At 35.5% G+C, this 18,178-nt stretch overlaps 1 protein-coding gene across 5 annotated transcripts in view; it reads right to left on the bottom strand.

The window, feature by feature from the left end:
* Nucleotides 1-17,970, bottom strand: part of LOC137396524 (protein PALS1-like) — a 76,536-nt gene extending 58,566 nt beyond the window's left edge. For 2 of the 5 annotated variants that reach the window (XM_068082831.1, XM_068082832.1), the window contains exon 1: nucleotides 1,660-1,851. Coding sequence is in view for 1 of the 5 variants with exons in the window: in XM_068082830.1 (XP_067938931.1) it covers nucleotides 11,227-11,367; nucleotides 17,844-17,925 (223 nt within the window). In the remaining 4 variants the exon portion in view is untranslated. Of the gene's footprint in view, nucleotides 1-1,659; nucleotides 1,914-11,226; nucleotides 11,368-17,843 lie in introns of those variants that run through there. The other 3 variants (XM_068082830.1, XM_068082834.1, XM_068082833.1) reach the window with 3 other exon arrangements.
* Nucleotides 17,971-18,178: the final 208 nt, after the last annotated feature.

The raw sequence follows: 18,178 nt of genomic DNA, 5'->3' as shown, positions 1-18,178 counted from the left end.
ATTTCTATGGGTTTCTATATGACTTTTTCGCCTTTCGATGCCAACACTGAAACGAATTAATAACGTACAACGTCGGCTCACTGAATGTAAGCACCTGTCAATGCATCATTAAAAGATCGTTTTAAATATTTTACCATTTGCAGGCTATGGTAACTGTAAACTTGCTTTGTAACAAACACATGTCATGTACGCTGAAAATGTTTGATGGGATTTGATCATCGGTTTTCAAGAGAGTAATTGCAGTGTAGGTTATATTGCTGAAATCCACATACACGGGATAACTCCAAGTTTATCGATATATAGGACTGAATGATTGATTGTCATGTACCATATTTAATGATAGAAATCTTTTTTTATATTTTGTCACCCATGACCCCTTAACTCTTTCGCTACCGTAAGCCGATGTATCGGTTTTCGCGGTAATAGAAGTACAGACCGTAAGCCGATGTATCGGCTAATCAATAGGGTTTCACTTTTCTTTTTATTACAAAGCCTACACATTAGCTAGACCCATAGATATATAAACTTTATCTATATATATATATATATATATCTAGGTTTATATATCTATAACTAGACCAATCAAATTTTGTCTCCCATGAAACAACCTTGTTGCCAATCACGTGCAACCAATCGAAAGTCTTTTTGCTAAGTATTTTCATTTCTAATTATTTTTTCAAATTGGGAAAACCAGATCGCTTATGTCATGGCAATAAGAAATTCACTGCGCTCTTTCAATGGAAAGGAGAGGAAGCATCAGAAGTTTTGCGAGAGTGGGATTCACTAAACAGTTTTACACTTATCTTGTAGAATATTTTGTTCTGAATAAGATGCATTTCACAGTAAAACAATATCTGCATTGATTCTCGAAATATTGCATAAATACTAGCGGTATATCGATTTTTTTTCAAAAATCTATTCGAATTAATTTGGTCAGAAGTTCAGAACAGCGATTATAGCGCAGTAGTGAAAGGGTTAGGGTGCGGATAGAGTCTGAAAGTAGGTTACAAAAAAGTGTTCCAATGTACTTTCCGAGTTCGAGTAAATGTTGCAGTTGAATGATGACAAGATGACAAAGGGGGAAACAGCGGGTGTAAGCTGTCAGACCTATAACTACGCTTGATAAAAAATGACTAATACATGTAGCTTTGAATCATCAAGCAGATTGGGGCTCTGCTGGGTAGCCCATCAGCTAACGTTTGACAGCTCATGCTACGAGCGAATGAATATCAAAAGATGACAAAGTAGTAGCTAATGTGAAGCAAAAGTGTTTTATCACCAGAATAAACAAAGAACAGAACCTTTGTATAGTGGCTGACCAGCATATGATAACTGTGTATTACCATTACCAGCTAGAGATATCAATCACACTAAAAATGAGCATTCTAGCATTTGCATGATCCCAAGCAAACGTTCCGTCCAAACATTTATTAATAAAACCTTGTTGCAAAACATCTTGTTTTCCCAATTTCAACATGCTTGAAAGTATTTATGACGGCATTTTTACATTTTATAGCTGTAAACCAATATAACATCTTACCAGAACTAATATTTGGTTGACTTTGTAAATCATAAGCCCTCTAAAAAGACCACACACTCGTGTTGTCAATTCTCTAGCGTGAATTGAGCCAACAATATTCATTCCTTCCCTAGTCCTACCTTGCAGCCAACTTTGTCACTTTATATTCCAAAAAACTAGCTGTTCCTGCTATAGAGTTCAAGAGATCAGTTCAAAGCTGAAACCTTTTTAAATAAGCCAATGTAAGAGCTAGCGACCAATTTGAGATATCCACCGTAAGAGAAGAGAAGTGATATTTCCTGTTATCGAGTGTTGCTGTATTCCGAGCTTCGAACAGATCTGACAAAATAGAGGAATGTGAAGCAGCGATCCAGCAGCAGGGAGCGCAATAGAGATACCGTGATCTGATTGGTTTACCGTAGTATCCCAACCATAAGCTGTACGTGCAAAACTGTTTCGACTACTGACTGCTGCTTTTAGATGCGCATTGCAGAGGGCGTAAAATATCAAAATATACTTATCCTTGCGGAGGGGGAGTTACACGTTACGCTCTCATTTGGTTCTGTGTGTATCCAAGGAGTTTTCTTCCCCATGCTGCTTTCAGCGATAGGCGATCTACACAGTAATATTACTCAATTGATGATATACAGTAGAGATGCCCCGATTCTAAATTCACCAGCCGATTCAGATACCGATCCGATATACCGATCCTAATTGAAAAATAATCCGATTCAGGTACCGATTCAGATCTTTTGTGTTGCATAGATAGTAGCTCATTTTATTATGCAAATACAAACATAATGCAAAGAAAACATGAATATTATTGTATTTATTTGTTTGCATTTATGGAAAAAAATATATACATATTCACATACTGACATACCGTGCATGTAGTAACAAAACAGTCCATGTTTCTTGTAATTTGTAAATAAAGGTAATTACTGTTAGTGGTACAGTTCTATCTGTGATAACGAAGTCCCTCTTCTATTGTTGGATGAACTGCTGTGCCTGTACAAGTTTAGAGCAAATCAATGTTTCTTTTAAAAACCGTTAGTGATTCAATTATCTCAGTAAGACGTCTCTTTTCTTCCATCATTATCAATGTAGCCAAGCGTACTGAAGGGGGATTCCCTTGCAACAGATGTTGGAGGACAGGCTACATACCGATACGCCACTGGGGTTACCGTTTGTTGTACAATACAAACGATCCATTGTATCGTCAGGATCAAGAGAGTGATAGATAACTTTATGCGTCGACTGTTTAAATTACTTTCGTAATGCTAGTAAATAGAAATATTACACTGCGTTCTTGTTTCCCATTTTTGTTATCTTGTTCGTGATTGCTTGCAATAAAACCTATCGCTGTAATTGGGAAATACCACACTTTTTGTTTACGTTCTGGCTAAAAAGTTTCCTTCGCTGTGTTGATCAGGCTATAGACATGAAATAAATTGTGTAGCAGGCCAGAAATTCATTAAGTAAAAGTAAGAAGCTTACAGCTGATGATTTTTTATTAGTATAGCAGGCTAAAATACAGTTTTCTGCTAAATGGTTGATCTGTAAAAAGTATCGGAAGGTTCAGATTTTTTAAGAAAAGATCGGCCGATACCGATTCAGATACTTGACACTCATATCGGCACCGATACCGATTCCGATACCAAAATCGGGGCAACTCTAATATACAGCATATACCAAACATGTTATGTTACTTATGAGACAATTTGTAGGTTATCAGAACCTAAAAACATTCAAATATTTATGAAGATTCGAATGATTTATCGCCACGCATACAAGCGCAATTACCCATCCTCAACAGCATCTCCTGACTCGATTATTGCGCACTCTGGTATATCATGATTTGAATAAAACTGTACAGGGAACACGATTGGAACCCGTGTACTCCAATCATGTACCCCTATGCAAAGGGGACTCAGAAGCACCTGGACTAGTTGGGAGAAAAGGGCTTCATTGTTACACTTTACTTCTGGTGAAGATACTGATCAGACCCCATTAGAAACATGTAGACATAAAGTTGAAGTAATTATGTTACATTACATGCTTCTCCAATATTCACTGACCACTTATCAGCTGCCAGAAACTGCAGCCAGAAAGCGGCGGTTAGAAACAGCAGTAGTGGACTCGCCTCTTATTTTGTGTGACATTCCAAGAACATTGGCTATACGATTTCGAATATACTTTTAAAAAGTCACACAAATGCAGAAGACTAAAGAGTTGTCTGCTTCAGAGTTGTCAAACCATGTCGCAGAGGTATTGCAAAAACACCTACTTCGTACGGGTTTTATCAGTCCATTTTAAACCAACAGCATGAATTACGTAAAGGTCTAAACTATCACAGAAGTTAACAGGTCTAGTCTGCTATACTGCAGCCTGTTTCCATTTTACGTTGAAATTGGTAAGGGAGACAATTCCTAACCAGGTATTTCCTGTTGTATAACAAAACTGAGAGTTAGCTGCTCTGACTTGTCTAGATTTAAGCCATGCTGATCTTTGTTAATCAACAAATTGTACTTATGAAACGCCTTTTCTTGACCTTTGAAATTTCCTTGAGATTTGCGTATGAGGTTACGGTCCAAATCATTTGTGGCTAAAAACGGAAATAAATTAAAAAATAAAATAAAAAATAAATTAAAAATGAAAAAAGGTAGAAAGTTAAATATTTAAATCTAAAACCTTTTAGTAACTATGACATATTAAAATTTACTGAAACTAACAAGTTTTCAAGAATAATCACTTAAAAAACATTTTGGCAATATTGGCACCTGTGTACTGTTGGGATTTACGGGCACCCAGGCTACACTGACGTCTGTGGATATGGCAGTTGCGATAACTTGTTAAAGCTAGCGGATCAAGTATTAAAGCTAATACATGAGTGAGTAGAAAAAAGATACAGCACTTCGAGACACCATATACATAACAAACAGAGAGAATCAGTCCACAAAATCTTCATATCAGAAATTGTATATTGGCTACTTGATCAGCTCCCTCCCAAGGCATTATAGAGGTTATACGGTATGCGCTGCCTTTCAGCTTGTATCCTAGAACTGGAGGTATTTATATAATGAGCAATTATTATTAGATTAGTGAGGGGAAAGAGAGTGACCTTTGCACCAGCTGACTAGAAACACTGCCTCCCGCTGCTCTGACAGCCTTCGACCACGTGTGACCTGAGAGACCGCTGAGTCTCTGTTCAGTACTGTTCACTAACAGCCCATGGCTAGTAGTTGTTTACATTTGCAATAAAGTCAGCCAAAACAGTCACATTGCTATGTGCTCAGTGAAGTTGTCTGGAAGTTTCTGTGTAGCAAATGGCTTTGCATATTAATGGTTTACTTTGTGTGCCTTTTGATTTGCTGTGGTTGGTGAAATGGTATACAGCGGTAATAAAACCTTCTCACAGACACCCTGTCTCTAGCCTGTGATGAGACTATCAATGATAAGAGAAAGTTAGAAACAGTTACTGCAGACATGTATATCTCTGGTGTTACAAAATTACTAGCTAGAATATCTAGAGTTAATGTACGGCCACACGTGCCGATATTTTTTGTTGATTCTGATCGAAATCACGAAATGAACGAAAAACACAGAATTATTCGACCGAAATTCACAGAATTGTCAGAACTGTGCATGCACATCGAAACTGTCGACAAGACGTTTTTAATTGGCTAAACAAATTATTGACGAGTACAATTCTAGCAGCTTTTGCAATTTATATAGTCCGAAGCACATAATGCGACACGTAAGAAAAATACTAACGCAACTCGCCGTAGTAAATACGATACAATTGACTTGATTGCGCTAAAGATGGCAACTCTTTCTACAACGGAACTTTGGCTGCTAAAAAAGAAATTCTTATTATTAAAAAGGAAACAATTTGTAGCCATAGTGTCCGAACGATGAAGAACCAACAATAGCGCAATTTAGGCAGTTGCATCGTATGTACTATGTTGAATTGCAGTCGTACTTTTATTGTGTGTCATAATACGTGTCTTGGACTATACCAATTGCAAAAGCTGCTAAAATCGCACTCGCTAATAACTTGTTTAGCCAATTTAAAGCGTGTCGTCGACAATTTCGGTGTGCACGCACAGCTCTGACAATTTTATGAATTTCTGCCAAAATAATTTTGTGTTTTTTGTTCATTTCGTGATTTTGGTCATAACTAATGAAAAAATTGCCATGTGTGGCCATACGTACCTTGTCTTGTGGAAAACAAGGTGACTTGTTCTGTACCTCAAGCTTCCCAGCACATCTGTTTTATGGGTCTCTTTTCTAAACCAGTTGATATGGTGTGTCTAACTGAAACCTTTATTTACAAGTATGAACAACATTACTTTCCTCTTGTTGATTATATTTTTAGGAAAAGAAAGAAACTGTCGAGGAGGTAGTGTTGTGGCCTACATGCGCCGTGGCATTGCGGAGAGCGTGGGGGCGGACCCGGTTGGCATATCTGGTACAGAGTCATTGGCAATCAGGCTGCATGGTAGAATCTTTAGCAAATTAGCAGGTGGTCTTGTTATCACAATAGTCTACCACCAACCAAGTTCTAATATACATGAATTTCTAGATGACCCAATTTTGACCCAAGTTGCTAATGCGAAAATATGCCAATATTTAAAAAATAACAGCATTCTTACGGCACAACAATTTGGTTTCAGAAAAAATCGAAACACTAACCAAGCGTTAACTGAGCTCACAAATAAATTTTCATCGGCAATGAACCATGGCAGAGCAGTATTAGGGATATTTTTTGACTCAAGTAAGGTTTTTGACACTTGACCACGATATACTCATTCACAAATAAAAATATTTGAACTTTTCATTGTCTTCTATTCACTGGATAAAAAAACTACTTATAATATAGAAAACTACAAATCTAGCTTTTCAAGTATCAATTGTAGCGTTCCTCAAGGTTCTATCCTGGGTCCAACTTTATCCTTAATATATATTAATATATAATATATACATTATATATTATTTATATATTAATATATATTAATGATCTTGTGTTATCTTCTAATCATTTAAAACTTATTCTATATGCTGAAGAAACAAAGTTATTTTTTGAGTCTAACAATTTGAACAGGCCTAATGACATTGATATAGTTCATAATGAACTTCAAAAAATTGAACAATGGTGTAATACAAATAAATTAATTGTAAACAGACAAAACAATGTACATTGTACTGCGAAATCATCAAAAGAAAATTAAATTCAAAAAATCAATAAAATTATTTGATTTCGAGTTAAAGGAGACATTGTTGATCAAATTCTTAGGAATTCATTTGGACAGTCACCTGGTATGTGATACACACATCAATACACTAAACAAGCAGATAGGATCTATGTCAGGCCTAATTAGTAAATGTTCTCCAAGTAAATTTTGGGTCAACTTCTGGGTAAAATAAGTAAATTTTTACCCAGAAGTATTATGAAACTAATATACAACATGTTTATTAACCCTAAAATTAGTTACCGTCTAGAGTCATGGAGTCATGGAAAAGTGCTCCATTTTGTTATTTAAAATAATATTAATATCTCAAAAATGTCTAATGCGCATAATATGCAATAAACCATCACAAACCATCTTGGTCCTTGTTTGTTCAACTGTCTGTGTGGCCTGTTGATTAATTTTATAAATATAAAATTCTCTTTATAGCTCATTCAAAATTTTATGCAAGTGATGACGAAACCAAAAAAGATTCACACTATAACACCAGATTTTTAGAAATCAATCTACCTTTACCATTATTTTATACTGCTGCAGGTAAAAAAAACAATTGAATACAGGGTACCATCACAATGGAATTCTTTCAATAGACTTACGCAAAACCTCTGCATTTACTAGTTTTAGAGTTAATGTTAAAAGTCATTTGTTAAGCCAAGATTAATTCAGACCTGCTGTTTGAGTTTGCCAATTCCTGTGGGCCCAGCGCCTTGACTAGCTGCAGTGCTACTGCGCATGTGGGCCTCATCATGCCTTAACGAGTAGGAACTAGGCTTTCATTTATTTTGTTTAACTTAATCAATATTATAACTATATCTTCATTTTGCTTAATGTTATATTTCTACTAATTGATGAAATGAAATACACACACATGCGCGCACACACACACACTCGCGCGCAAGAACGCACACACACACTCGCACACACATACATTTCATCTTTGATGTTCATGCATTCTATCTATGCCAAATGTCTATATTAAATGTTTATGATTTATGCCAGCGCTGGATTTCTTGCCAAGTAGCAAAGCTAGATGTCTATGCTAGATTTCTCCGCTGAGTGCATTTAGTAAATGGTACATTAAGGCTACACAACTTTAGTTTAGATCTCATGAAACGGAAAGGTAGATAATTCCTTGTGTTTATAAGCAGAGCACAAAGTAAAAATATCAACAGTTTGAACACCTTATCCGCAAAAACTGTTAAAAGAAAGAGCAGACAACTATAAAACTGAATCAATCTGTAGGCTAGAAAAGACAGTTTGTTGTTTTATAAATAGTGTGAGAAGAATAAAGAGAGCTTGCATAGTTGGACAACTAGTACAGAAAATATATCACTCAGTTTTTAACCAGATACTGGTAATAATGACACTCCTCAAGTGTGACAGGAGTTGGCATGTGTTTACAGGTGTGCATTCAACGGTGAATTTTCATTCATTAACTTGCTGTAAAGGGTTTCAAAAAGCAGGAGGCAAATATAGCCGTCGCGAGTTCGTACGGAAAAAGGACAAACCTAACAATGGATCACAAATTGACAACAAGAAAAAATAAATTCAACTATCATAAAAGCTTGTGAGAGGAAAAAATTCAAGAAGCTTCTATGCTCACAAAAGGAGAAGACAAATCTAACACCAGTTAAATTTTTCAAGCTACAGTGCGTCCCAAGTTGCCCTTGTTATACGATTTTTTCGCCTTATGATGTCACACACAATGGTTTTACGTCTCGACCATACGATGTATTTTTTTGCCATACGATATCAACAAAAATTTCTCTCACAGTTAAAATTTGGCAGTCGGTGTGCTAAATATGTCGAAGTATCGAAGATGCTAACATGCTATTCGCTGAAATTCCTCTCACAATATCTGAAAGAGATACGCTGCTCAATCTCAATTTCAGTTCGGCGTTATTCTTTATAAATTATAGTAAAAACGAAACAGGAAACAGGTGATAAAATTTAAGATGATGAAAAAGTTGAAGTTTATTACTAAATTAATATTAAAACTTAACTTCAAGTATGTGTTTAGTAAACTAAATTCATTTAAATTAAATTCAACATTTATGTTATTTGTCTGTCTCAAAGGTAAGAACTCCCTACGGTACGTACTGCTGCTACTGCACATACTACATTGTATTGTAATGTTACATTTTATTGCAGATCATAACCACTAAATACACTGAATACACCAAAGTTACTGTAGGTAACTATAGTTATTGAAGTTAAAATATTATTTTGTTACTTATCTTTAATATGTACAGTAAGTATATCTTATTTTGATGATTGTACCAGTGTATGCTTGCATTAAATACCGTAAAACCTTCAATTGAATGCCACCTCTATTTGAACGCCACCTCCATTTGACCGCCACTCTGACATTATTTGATCTTTATGAGCCCATGATATCAACTGATCAGTAGAAAAATGTCCACAAAATGGTATTAATAATGAATCGTTTATATCAATAACAATTAATTTTCTCGTTGTCTAATTCTAAAGCTTTTCGTTTTTTTTCGTAAAAATTTTGAAAGCAACACCATAGCGATAATCAATAACAGTCTCAGGCTAGTAGTAGTTCTCTGTTTAACGCGGTCTTTCAACTTCGAAGTAGCCTGCATATAAAAACGGCTTAAATTTACGGTGGTAGATGAACTTTCAAAGCAACACCATAGAAATAATAACTGTCTCAGGCTAATAGTGGTTCCTTGTTTAAGGCGGTCCTGATACTTCAAAGTACAGGTACATATATAAAAAATGGTTTAAATTCACTGTAGTAGATGAAACTTTGAAAGCAACGCCATAAAAATAAATACTATCTATCTTAGGCTAATAGTAGTTTCTTGTTTAGCGCGGTCCTAATACTCCAAAAGACATGCGTATAAAACCAGTTCACAGGTTTTGGACCAAAGGTTACGTTTACTAAGCAAACTTTTATGCATTGCAATTCGTGCTAAATGCAACGCGTGAAGGTTTTGCTTTGCTAAAAAATTGTTTCGACGCTAATATCGACAAGTTCAGCAGTGCAGAAGAAGAGTTGAGACCAGAAGATATTGTGGAAAGTATTGGGCAACTAGAAGATGTTCGTTCCCTCAAAAGCAACAATCAGAACGCAGCTATCCGAGTAAACGATGGAAATATTTTTGTTTTAAAAACGTTAATTTTTGTTTCTGTATGTAATATAAGTATAGTTCATTCATGTCAATTGTTCATGAATATATATTTGTATCATTTGAGAGATTATTATTGCATAACTTATAAATAGGCAGATCTATAGCATGCTATTTAATAGCATCCTTGCGGCTATCTTAACACGGCTTACAATGGATCGATGCTCACAACTCCATGTCTATTGCACATAAAAAGCTAGTTTTGGCTGCGAACTGTAGCAAACATATCAATGATTACAATGAGTTTTGATGTAATAATGTTAAAGATAGATATAAAATGAAAATTTATCTTCAAATTTAGAATGAAATTAAATTTGAAAATTCCATCAAATTGCAAAGAAGGACACAGGCTTTAATATCAACGCAGGTCAATTGCAAGCAATAAATATCAACTGATAAAGATATTTCTCGGTTTCTCCATGCATATTTATTAAGAAATCTTTGACAAGTTGGAGCCAAGTTAGCAGATTTATTGCATTCAAAAGGTTTAATACCGCTCCACCAGAAAAAGAGAGCAAAATATAGGCGACATTCACTTCGCCCACAATAGGGCTAAATTTATCTTCCGAAAATTGTAACGAGCCATTTGAAAAATACACCGCCAGCTTCTATTTGAACGCCGCCTCCAATTGACCGCCAGTATAGAGAGGTTGAAAAATAGAGTGCCATGGCGTTCAATTACAGGTTTTACGGTATTTTAATCCAAATGAGTTTATCTGAGTAACTAATCAAGGTCATATTCAATAATTTATCGGTTTAGCTTGTCTGGAGAGAATTACCAACGTTCCTATCACGATAGTTTAGTACCTCCTGGGTGCGCCAGTCCTGATGTGCTATGCAGGGCCATCAAGCAAATTATGTTTCCATAGAGTGCTATAGACAAGCTGGTTGTGCGACGTCTTATATCAAGGCATATGGTCTGCATATGACGCAACAGGAAAGCAAGACCTATATGCACGCGCAATCGCGACGTCATTGGTCGCTAGGGCAGTTTCCATGGCACAAAAATGGCGCATCAAACGGGTGTTTACCTTCCAAACAGTGAACCTTAATCACAACAGAATGACAGCAACTTGGTAATTACCACAATGGTATTGCGGTACCATATGGGGGCGTGTCGCTAAGCTATCGCTGTATGAAAACTTAGTAAATGTCTTCCGAGCAGGCAAGCTTTTATTCTTCAACAACTAGCAACCCGCATTATAGCATCTCAATCAAACACTTTCAAGTTAAGCAACCACAGGCTATACCTAACATGTAGTTTCAAAGATAAAGAAAGAAAAAATACAAGTCAACTTACTGGAGTCATCATTCCGATCCTTTTGTGCTGTGTCTTCAGAGTCGTCTTCTCTCGGTGATAAGATTGAAGCTAACCCTGGAATTATTGGATCTATTGTTGAGAAGCTGTCATGCTTGTTGGAGATTTTGTCATGGTCGGACTCTAAAAATAGAGTTTCCGAGTTAACTACTAAGTCAACTATTCAAAACTGCGTGCAATTACTGAGGAGTTTTAGCAGGACATGGATATTTTCAAACTTGATCTCTAGAGTAAACAGAGTGGACAACCTTCCAATTATTAACAGTTGATCTAATTTGCTCCCAAGATTAAAAAACTTGACCATAAATACTTCAAATAATCACATTATATCTTTCCTTTCTTCTCACTAGCATGCAGTTAGGCTTCTGTCAGGCCTGACAGCGTGCAGGCTAATTTTTATAACTACGTATATAGTAGACACTTCTTTGACGTAAATTCCACTCAACATAACGAATTTATGTAATGTTTTTCTGCCTCGTACTACATAAAAAAATCCATATGACGGAAAGTATCAAGTCAGAGCAAGTTCTCAAATTCGATTTGAATATTGTAAATCTTGTAGTTAGTCTTAAAAATATAGCTTTCTCTCTTGTCGCACTCGGGTGGAAAAACGACGTATACGGATATCTCTATTATACATATACAAGCACACTCAGTCTAGTGGGAGATCATCAAGTTTGTCGATAAAGCAAAGAGAATAAGTAGCAGCACAATCCTTCAGGAATACTTAAAGGTGGTCAATTGGTTAAAATGTTGGTCAACCAAGCTGAATGTCATGAGTTGGAATATCATTCAAATCAATATTTTACCCTAACCTTAAGCCCTGGCTTCGGGAAAATGGACAGACAGACATCGCTTTTACGATAGTAAATATATATTTTGTTTTACTACATTTTAGACCTATTCAATTTTTTTTCTTTCCAGCATAGACCTTGCTGTCTAGAAAAAAGTGAAGAAATCGATTTAAATGGACATAGAAGGTGTGCGCACCATTAACTTAACGTGGAATTAACGTAATCGTGAGGCCTAAACCAAGTGTAAGCAATAATAAAAAATAAAAAGGTCATACAGTCATTAAATAAAAAAGTTAGGTTTAACTTTTTCCTATTTTAAGGGCTAAAGGAGTGAGTTTGGGACGATCTTAGAATGGATTAAGCAATTTACATGTATTTTACTGTTTGTATTAATTGTACGTAAAATCTCTATAACGTACACGCTCTCAGAGCGGATTATTTACATTGTGGAGCGCCTACTATAGTATTAAAACAAATGCAAATACATACAGTGGTGTGTAAATAGTAAACTTATGAAATCTATAATCTGTAAAGCGATGTTTTCAACTTTTCATTGTTATTTTAGAGAAATGAACATAAGTGTAGACTAGACAATACCTAAGTTCAGTGGGACAAATAGTAATAGAGCTACTTGATATAACTTATTAGATCTTACCCAATATATTGTTTCAAGTATTTTATTTTTCCATTATTTTAACATTTTATGTTTAATCTCTGCTAGCTGCTGTATTTTTACTTACAAAACTGTAGTGCTTGGAGAAATTTCAGACGTTGTGTGTAATATTTTCAAACAAATATTCGCTCAGCTTTACGCATCATGCCAAAATTTCATATGTAAGAATTGAAAAGCTAGGGTTTGCTTGTAATTATATTTTAGAACGTTGTATGTTTATTTCCCGGCGTTGCACGGGTATTAAAAATCAACTTATAAACAGTGACAGATAATGTAGTTGTCTGCCAGTTGCCATTAGCCTGGCATTAATAGCTATAGTTGGACAAACCGAAACACGCACAAACTCTCAGATTTATATATACAGATCAGTGTAGCAGTTAAGTACATATACACTAAATATGGTCAAAGCTATAACTAATTTTTTAGAAAGTGAAAGCTCACAGAAAAATTGAAAACTTTATCAAATGTGATTACCAAACCACAAGAAAGCATGGCTATTGAATTAACATGACTTAGTCGTGGCTTCTTCGCTTGCTTACGAGTCAGTCACCTGCACATTAGACACAGATCAATGCTAGTAATTTGAATAAATGAACCAGTGCATGCATCTTAATGCAGGTATAGAGGCAACGTAATTAGCCTGACTAACTCTGCAGGTATGCTGACGCTTGTACTTCAGCTGCTCTAAAATCTATAATCAGCCTATTGATATAATTCTAGTGTTCTGGTAAATTCTTCAGTTTCAAACAATAAAAACTCCAACCAACACACCGTTATGTTGTAATAAACCAATTACCAGAAGAAATGTTTAGAATATAATTCACGTAGTGTAAGCTTTGTGCAATAAAATATATCCCTTGAGTAGCTCAACATTAAGTCATTTTCCTACAAAAGCCTACACAAAGGCCTGGGTATGATTCCATGATTCACATGATACGCATTTGGGAATGTGCGCAAGTTGAGTTACCCTAGGATACTTATGTATTCGCGTCATCTAACGTTCGCGTTTTCATGGAGTCATCCTCTCGTGAAAATTTCATGAGCGAAACTAAACTATCATAACGACTGAGCGAAAACGCGAAATTAAATAGCTTTGTTCATTGATAGTCCATGAAACAAATGGCAGCAAGCGATCAAATTGTATTATCGATCTCGCCCACACATTTTTACCTGCGGTTTACAAATACAAACTAGTCCCACACTGAAAAATTTTTTCTTACTCGTGAACTAGACCTGAGGAATCTAATCTGTTAGTTCCACTGCATTTATTTTCACATCACCATATTTTCGCACTCATCAAAGCCGCGAAATCAAGTTGCAGCGAAATTTTACTCTGTATGCTACTCACGAAACTAAATACTAGCGAAATTTAAGTGTCCTTAGGTAATACTAACTTGTGAAAAACAAGGGGACTTATGCTGTAACTCCAAATGTTTTTTTGACAATGTTTCATTTTGAATAATAACTTTTAATCAATATTTTTAGTTTAATTATTATCAATAATGCCAATTTCTTTATTAAGAGTTATTCCCTCTCTGCTGCGTGTATGGCACTATATTCTGAACCAGATTTATCTTGGAACTAAGTATATTGTGACCATCTGAGTATGGAATTTGACAAAGGAGTAATTGTATTTGGATGCCCTTCCTAACACCACCAATGGTCCTTCTGTGATTTGAACCACTGACCTGCTGATTGTATGCCAATGCATTAACCACTGAACCACGGTTGCTTCATGGTTCTAATTAATATCTGCAGAAGTTGGATATTTGTGAATGATATTATAGGTAAATTTCTATTTACGATTGCTTTAATTATTTTTAACATAAAAACATAAGATTTGAGAACATTTTCAATTAAACATTCGAAGTACTGGTTACCATACAATATATATAGTTTATCAAAGCATTGCAAGTTCAAAGTTCATCTACTAGCAGCATTCAAAAAGCAAAACTCAAAATAAAGCGTAAATATATAAAAAACATACAAATAAAATAGTTAAGGTTTATCTAGTTTAAGCTAAAGTAATTTATGCTGCATCTACCATAAAACTCTAATCGAACGCCATGACGCTCTATTTTTCAAATAGAGGTGGAGTTCAATTGGAGATTTTACTGTATTTATGGCCAACTCTACCTCCGCGTCAACCGTCTTCCATATCAGCAAGGCTACACCAGCCTCAAGGGCAGGGATGGCCATATACTTTTGGCCATGACCTACTACAGCCAAATCTGACAAATTAAAGATCCACAGCAAGCTGAAGATGCGCATTTTTTTTACCAAACGAAAGCATGCAACTATTTGTGTATACAATAAAAAGGCGTCAAATAAAATTTTAAAAACTTTAATTATATACATCATTTTACTAAAAATCAGTGAATGAATGTGTTGTAATGAATAGGTCTGATATCAGAGAGAAAAATGGTGAGTGGACTTTTGACTTCACAATACTATCAAAACATGGGTTTTTGCTACTTACAGCAACTCTTACAAGTTCGTGAAGATGAGTATTTGTAAGTCGTGTTCTATGATTGTTTTTCACAAAATTCATTGTTGAAAACAATGACTCACATAGGTAAATTGAGGCAGGGCAACTAGTCTTTCAACTAGCCTAGTAGTTATTAGGTACTTTTCCAAGCTTACAGCTGATGACCAAATAAATGACAAAAAAAAATTTTCAAACCAAGTTTTAAAATAAAGACTTTTTTTTACAGCCAACTTGAAAGATCCACAAAAAAGGCTAGAAAGATCCGGATCTATATCCACCATAGCTTCACTATAGCCATTGGCCATAGCTGCTCGAAGGTGAAGTGACAATAAAAACCTTCTTTTATTAATTATTTTTTCATTAACTACTTTTGGAAATACAAAAGCTAAAAATTAAAAAAGAACATCCTTAAATGATTTACTATTTTTACTATTTAATTTATTATCCTTCAGTATGGCAGCTACAACTACCAGACATTTTGAAAATTCATTGAAACTTCACACTGACCATGCTGATAAATGGGTGTTAGATTTTGAAACCTGTTTAATAAAACCGAAAAATTAAATTTTTGTATCTGCGGGAAATACAAAGATGTTTAATTTGGCAATTGTGAGTTTTATGTATTATAAAATGAGTTTCAACTCTTGTCTAAGTAACATAAGCAATCCTAGTTTTTTTGTTTTGAAAATGTTATGATTGGCCAATTTTTATGATTTTACTAAAACTATTTGAGCATCACACCAACAAAAAAGATTTCCACTTTTTACGCGTAAAAATATGAAACTAATTGAATTGGCACATTCTATTCATAAGAACTCTTGCATAGTCAGCAGTGAAAATGTTTATCAGAAAGCGGTCAACCAAGAGGGGCAAATACGAATGCCTTATTGGCAGATGTTCTTGAATTCAAATGTTAAAAAGGGAGCACACATGGTGCAGTTGGTGGTACTCTGGACAGACAAACTGCAGAGCAGTGGTTCAATCCTCACTATGGAAAATTAGGAAAGGAAACTGGCTTAACTGGCACTGTGCCTTTAAATCAGTAGTTCCTAATGCGGTCCTATCAAACCCTGTGGGCTCTGTTAGTCAATCTCACGGTTCGATGGAGATCAAAACACCTACATGTAAGTACCTCAGGTGTAAGTACATGTAAGTACATCAAGACACCTAAGTGGTCTCTCAAATCTCTCAATACAAGTGATTTGAGCTCAATTTTAGAGTAGGTTGGCTAGTCGAATTTTTCTTTTGTTGTTTAGCCTCAAAGGGCGGTAGCTTTTAAATCCCAAGGGATTTGGGGAGCCAGTCTCAAGGGTTCGGTGAAGGTCACTCAAAGGCGACAGCTGAAGTCACAATGATTTGCATGGCGATGCCTTTACGCAAAGATATCTTTTGTGAGTTCATGCATTGTATTGCCTTTTTTAACACAATGATGGTAATATGCAATTCATTTTTCTCAGTAAAACATATACCTGTCTTGAATGTGAGAAAAAGTCATATTTTATATTCCAACTAGCTGTGCTACCCGACGTTGTCCAGATATTAAAAATCAGCTTATAAACAATGAGAGGTAATGAGAGTTGCCTATCACTTGCTATTAGCCTGGCACATTGCCAATGGATAATTTGAGTACGCTTACTAATAAGAGACCACTTCTCATGATGTTACGTTGTAACAGGAAGCGGTAGCGTATTTGCTCCCATATAGCGACATATATCGCCTACTGAACCTATCAAGCTTGTGTAGCTGAATTGGTAAGGTGTCGGACTGGTGAACGGGAGGGTCCGAGATCGAATCTCCTACGGTACAGATTCTTTATTCCAAGTTTTTAATAGCTATAGATGGACATATACAATGATCATTAAATACACAAACTTTGAAATATATACATGTATATACTAGCTATACTACCCAGCGCTGTCTGGGTAATAAGTCTTTGGACAGAAAATTGATTTGTTTTAACATAAAACAACATTTGCCATACTTACTTTCAAACTACACATCATAAGATAAGTGTTGTGTGTAATTGAAATAAATTAAGAGAGAAAATAAAAACAACTGTAAAGGTTTTCAAACTTTGTGAAACAACTAACGTTTAAACTTCAAATCATGAGAAAAATGTTTTGTGCATGAAAACTAAATTAAAAATAAATAAAACAACCGTAAAGGTTTTCAAACAGCTGCAAATTTAAAATTTCATAACTTGCAAGAAGTGCTCCGTTGAAATAAATTAGAAGAAAAAATGAAAATGTAAAGGTTTTTAAATGTAAATGTGAAATCATTAGCAAGTAGGTCTAACGGCTAAATATAGTCTATTTCGCTACGATTACAATCAAAAATTATTTGGTATACAATTAGATGATTTCATCTCATTTCGTTTCGGTGTTGGTATGTAGGCTAATGGGTGAAAATGAATATGAATTTGATGGTGCTCGGTACGTTCAACAAAGTTAAGCAGCGAATAAAGATAAGCATCCCTGACCTAAATACCCCAGTCACGTTGCAAGCATGGTTGGTGGTCATTTCTCCCAAACGGCACAAATCCTGTTAGTCATGCTCATGGGAGTAATTCAAAAACCTTCCTTCTTTAGGCTTTTCACAAACAAGGTAGTGGTACAGTTTTTGATGCAATGTTAACTCTTCCTACCTTGCATATTCATACCGTTCAAGGAACCTTCTTGAACAAAACTGTCCGCCAAGAGCCTGTCATGCGAAATGGACCTCTTCATTCGGTCTCCTGGCCAAGCCAAAAGTTGAGATTTGAGTCGTGAGAATCCGAACTGCTTTCGACATCTCAATTTTGGACTCAAGGCTAGGGCATTCAGTTTAGGATTTTGGGCTAATTCATCCAATTTTGGATCTGATGCCATGGAATCCCATTCGTGTTGGGATTTGTATGCAACGTGATGCTTGGGGTTTCCTCTGCAATAGTAAACTAGAAGAGATATAATTATTGATTGTAGGATTGTTTTTAGTTCCTGA

Source organism: Watersipora subatra, chromosome 5 (assembly GCF_963576615.1).
Source record: "Watersipora subatra chromosome 5, tzWatSuba1.1, whole genome shotgun sequence".
Classification (NCBI taxonomy): domain Eukaryota; kingdom Metazoa; phylum Bryozoa; class Gymnolaemata; order Cheilostomatida; family Watersiporidae; genus Watersipora; species Watersipora subatra.
The sequence above is the reverse complement of the archived record's forward strand: the minus strand, read 5'-3'. Positions and strand labels throughout refer to the sequence as shown.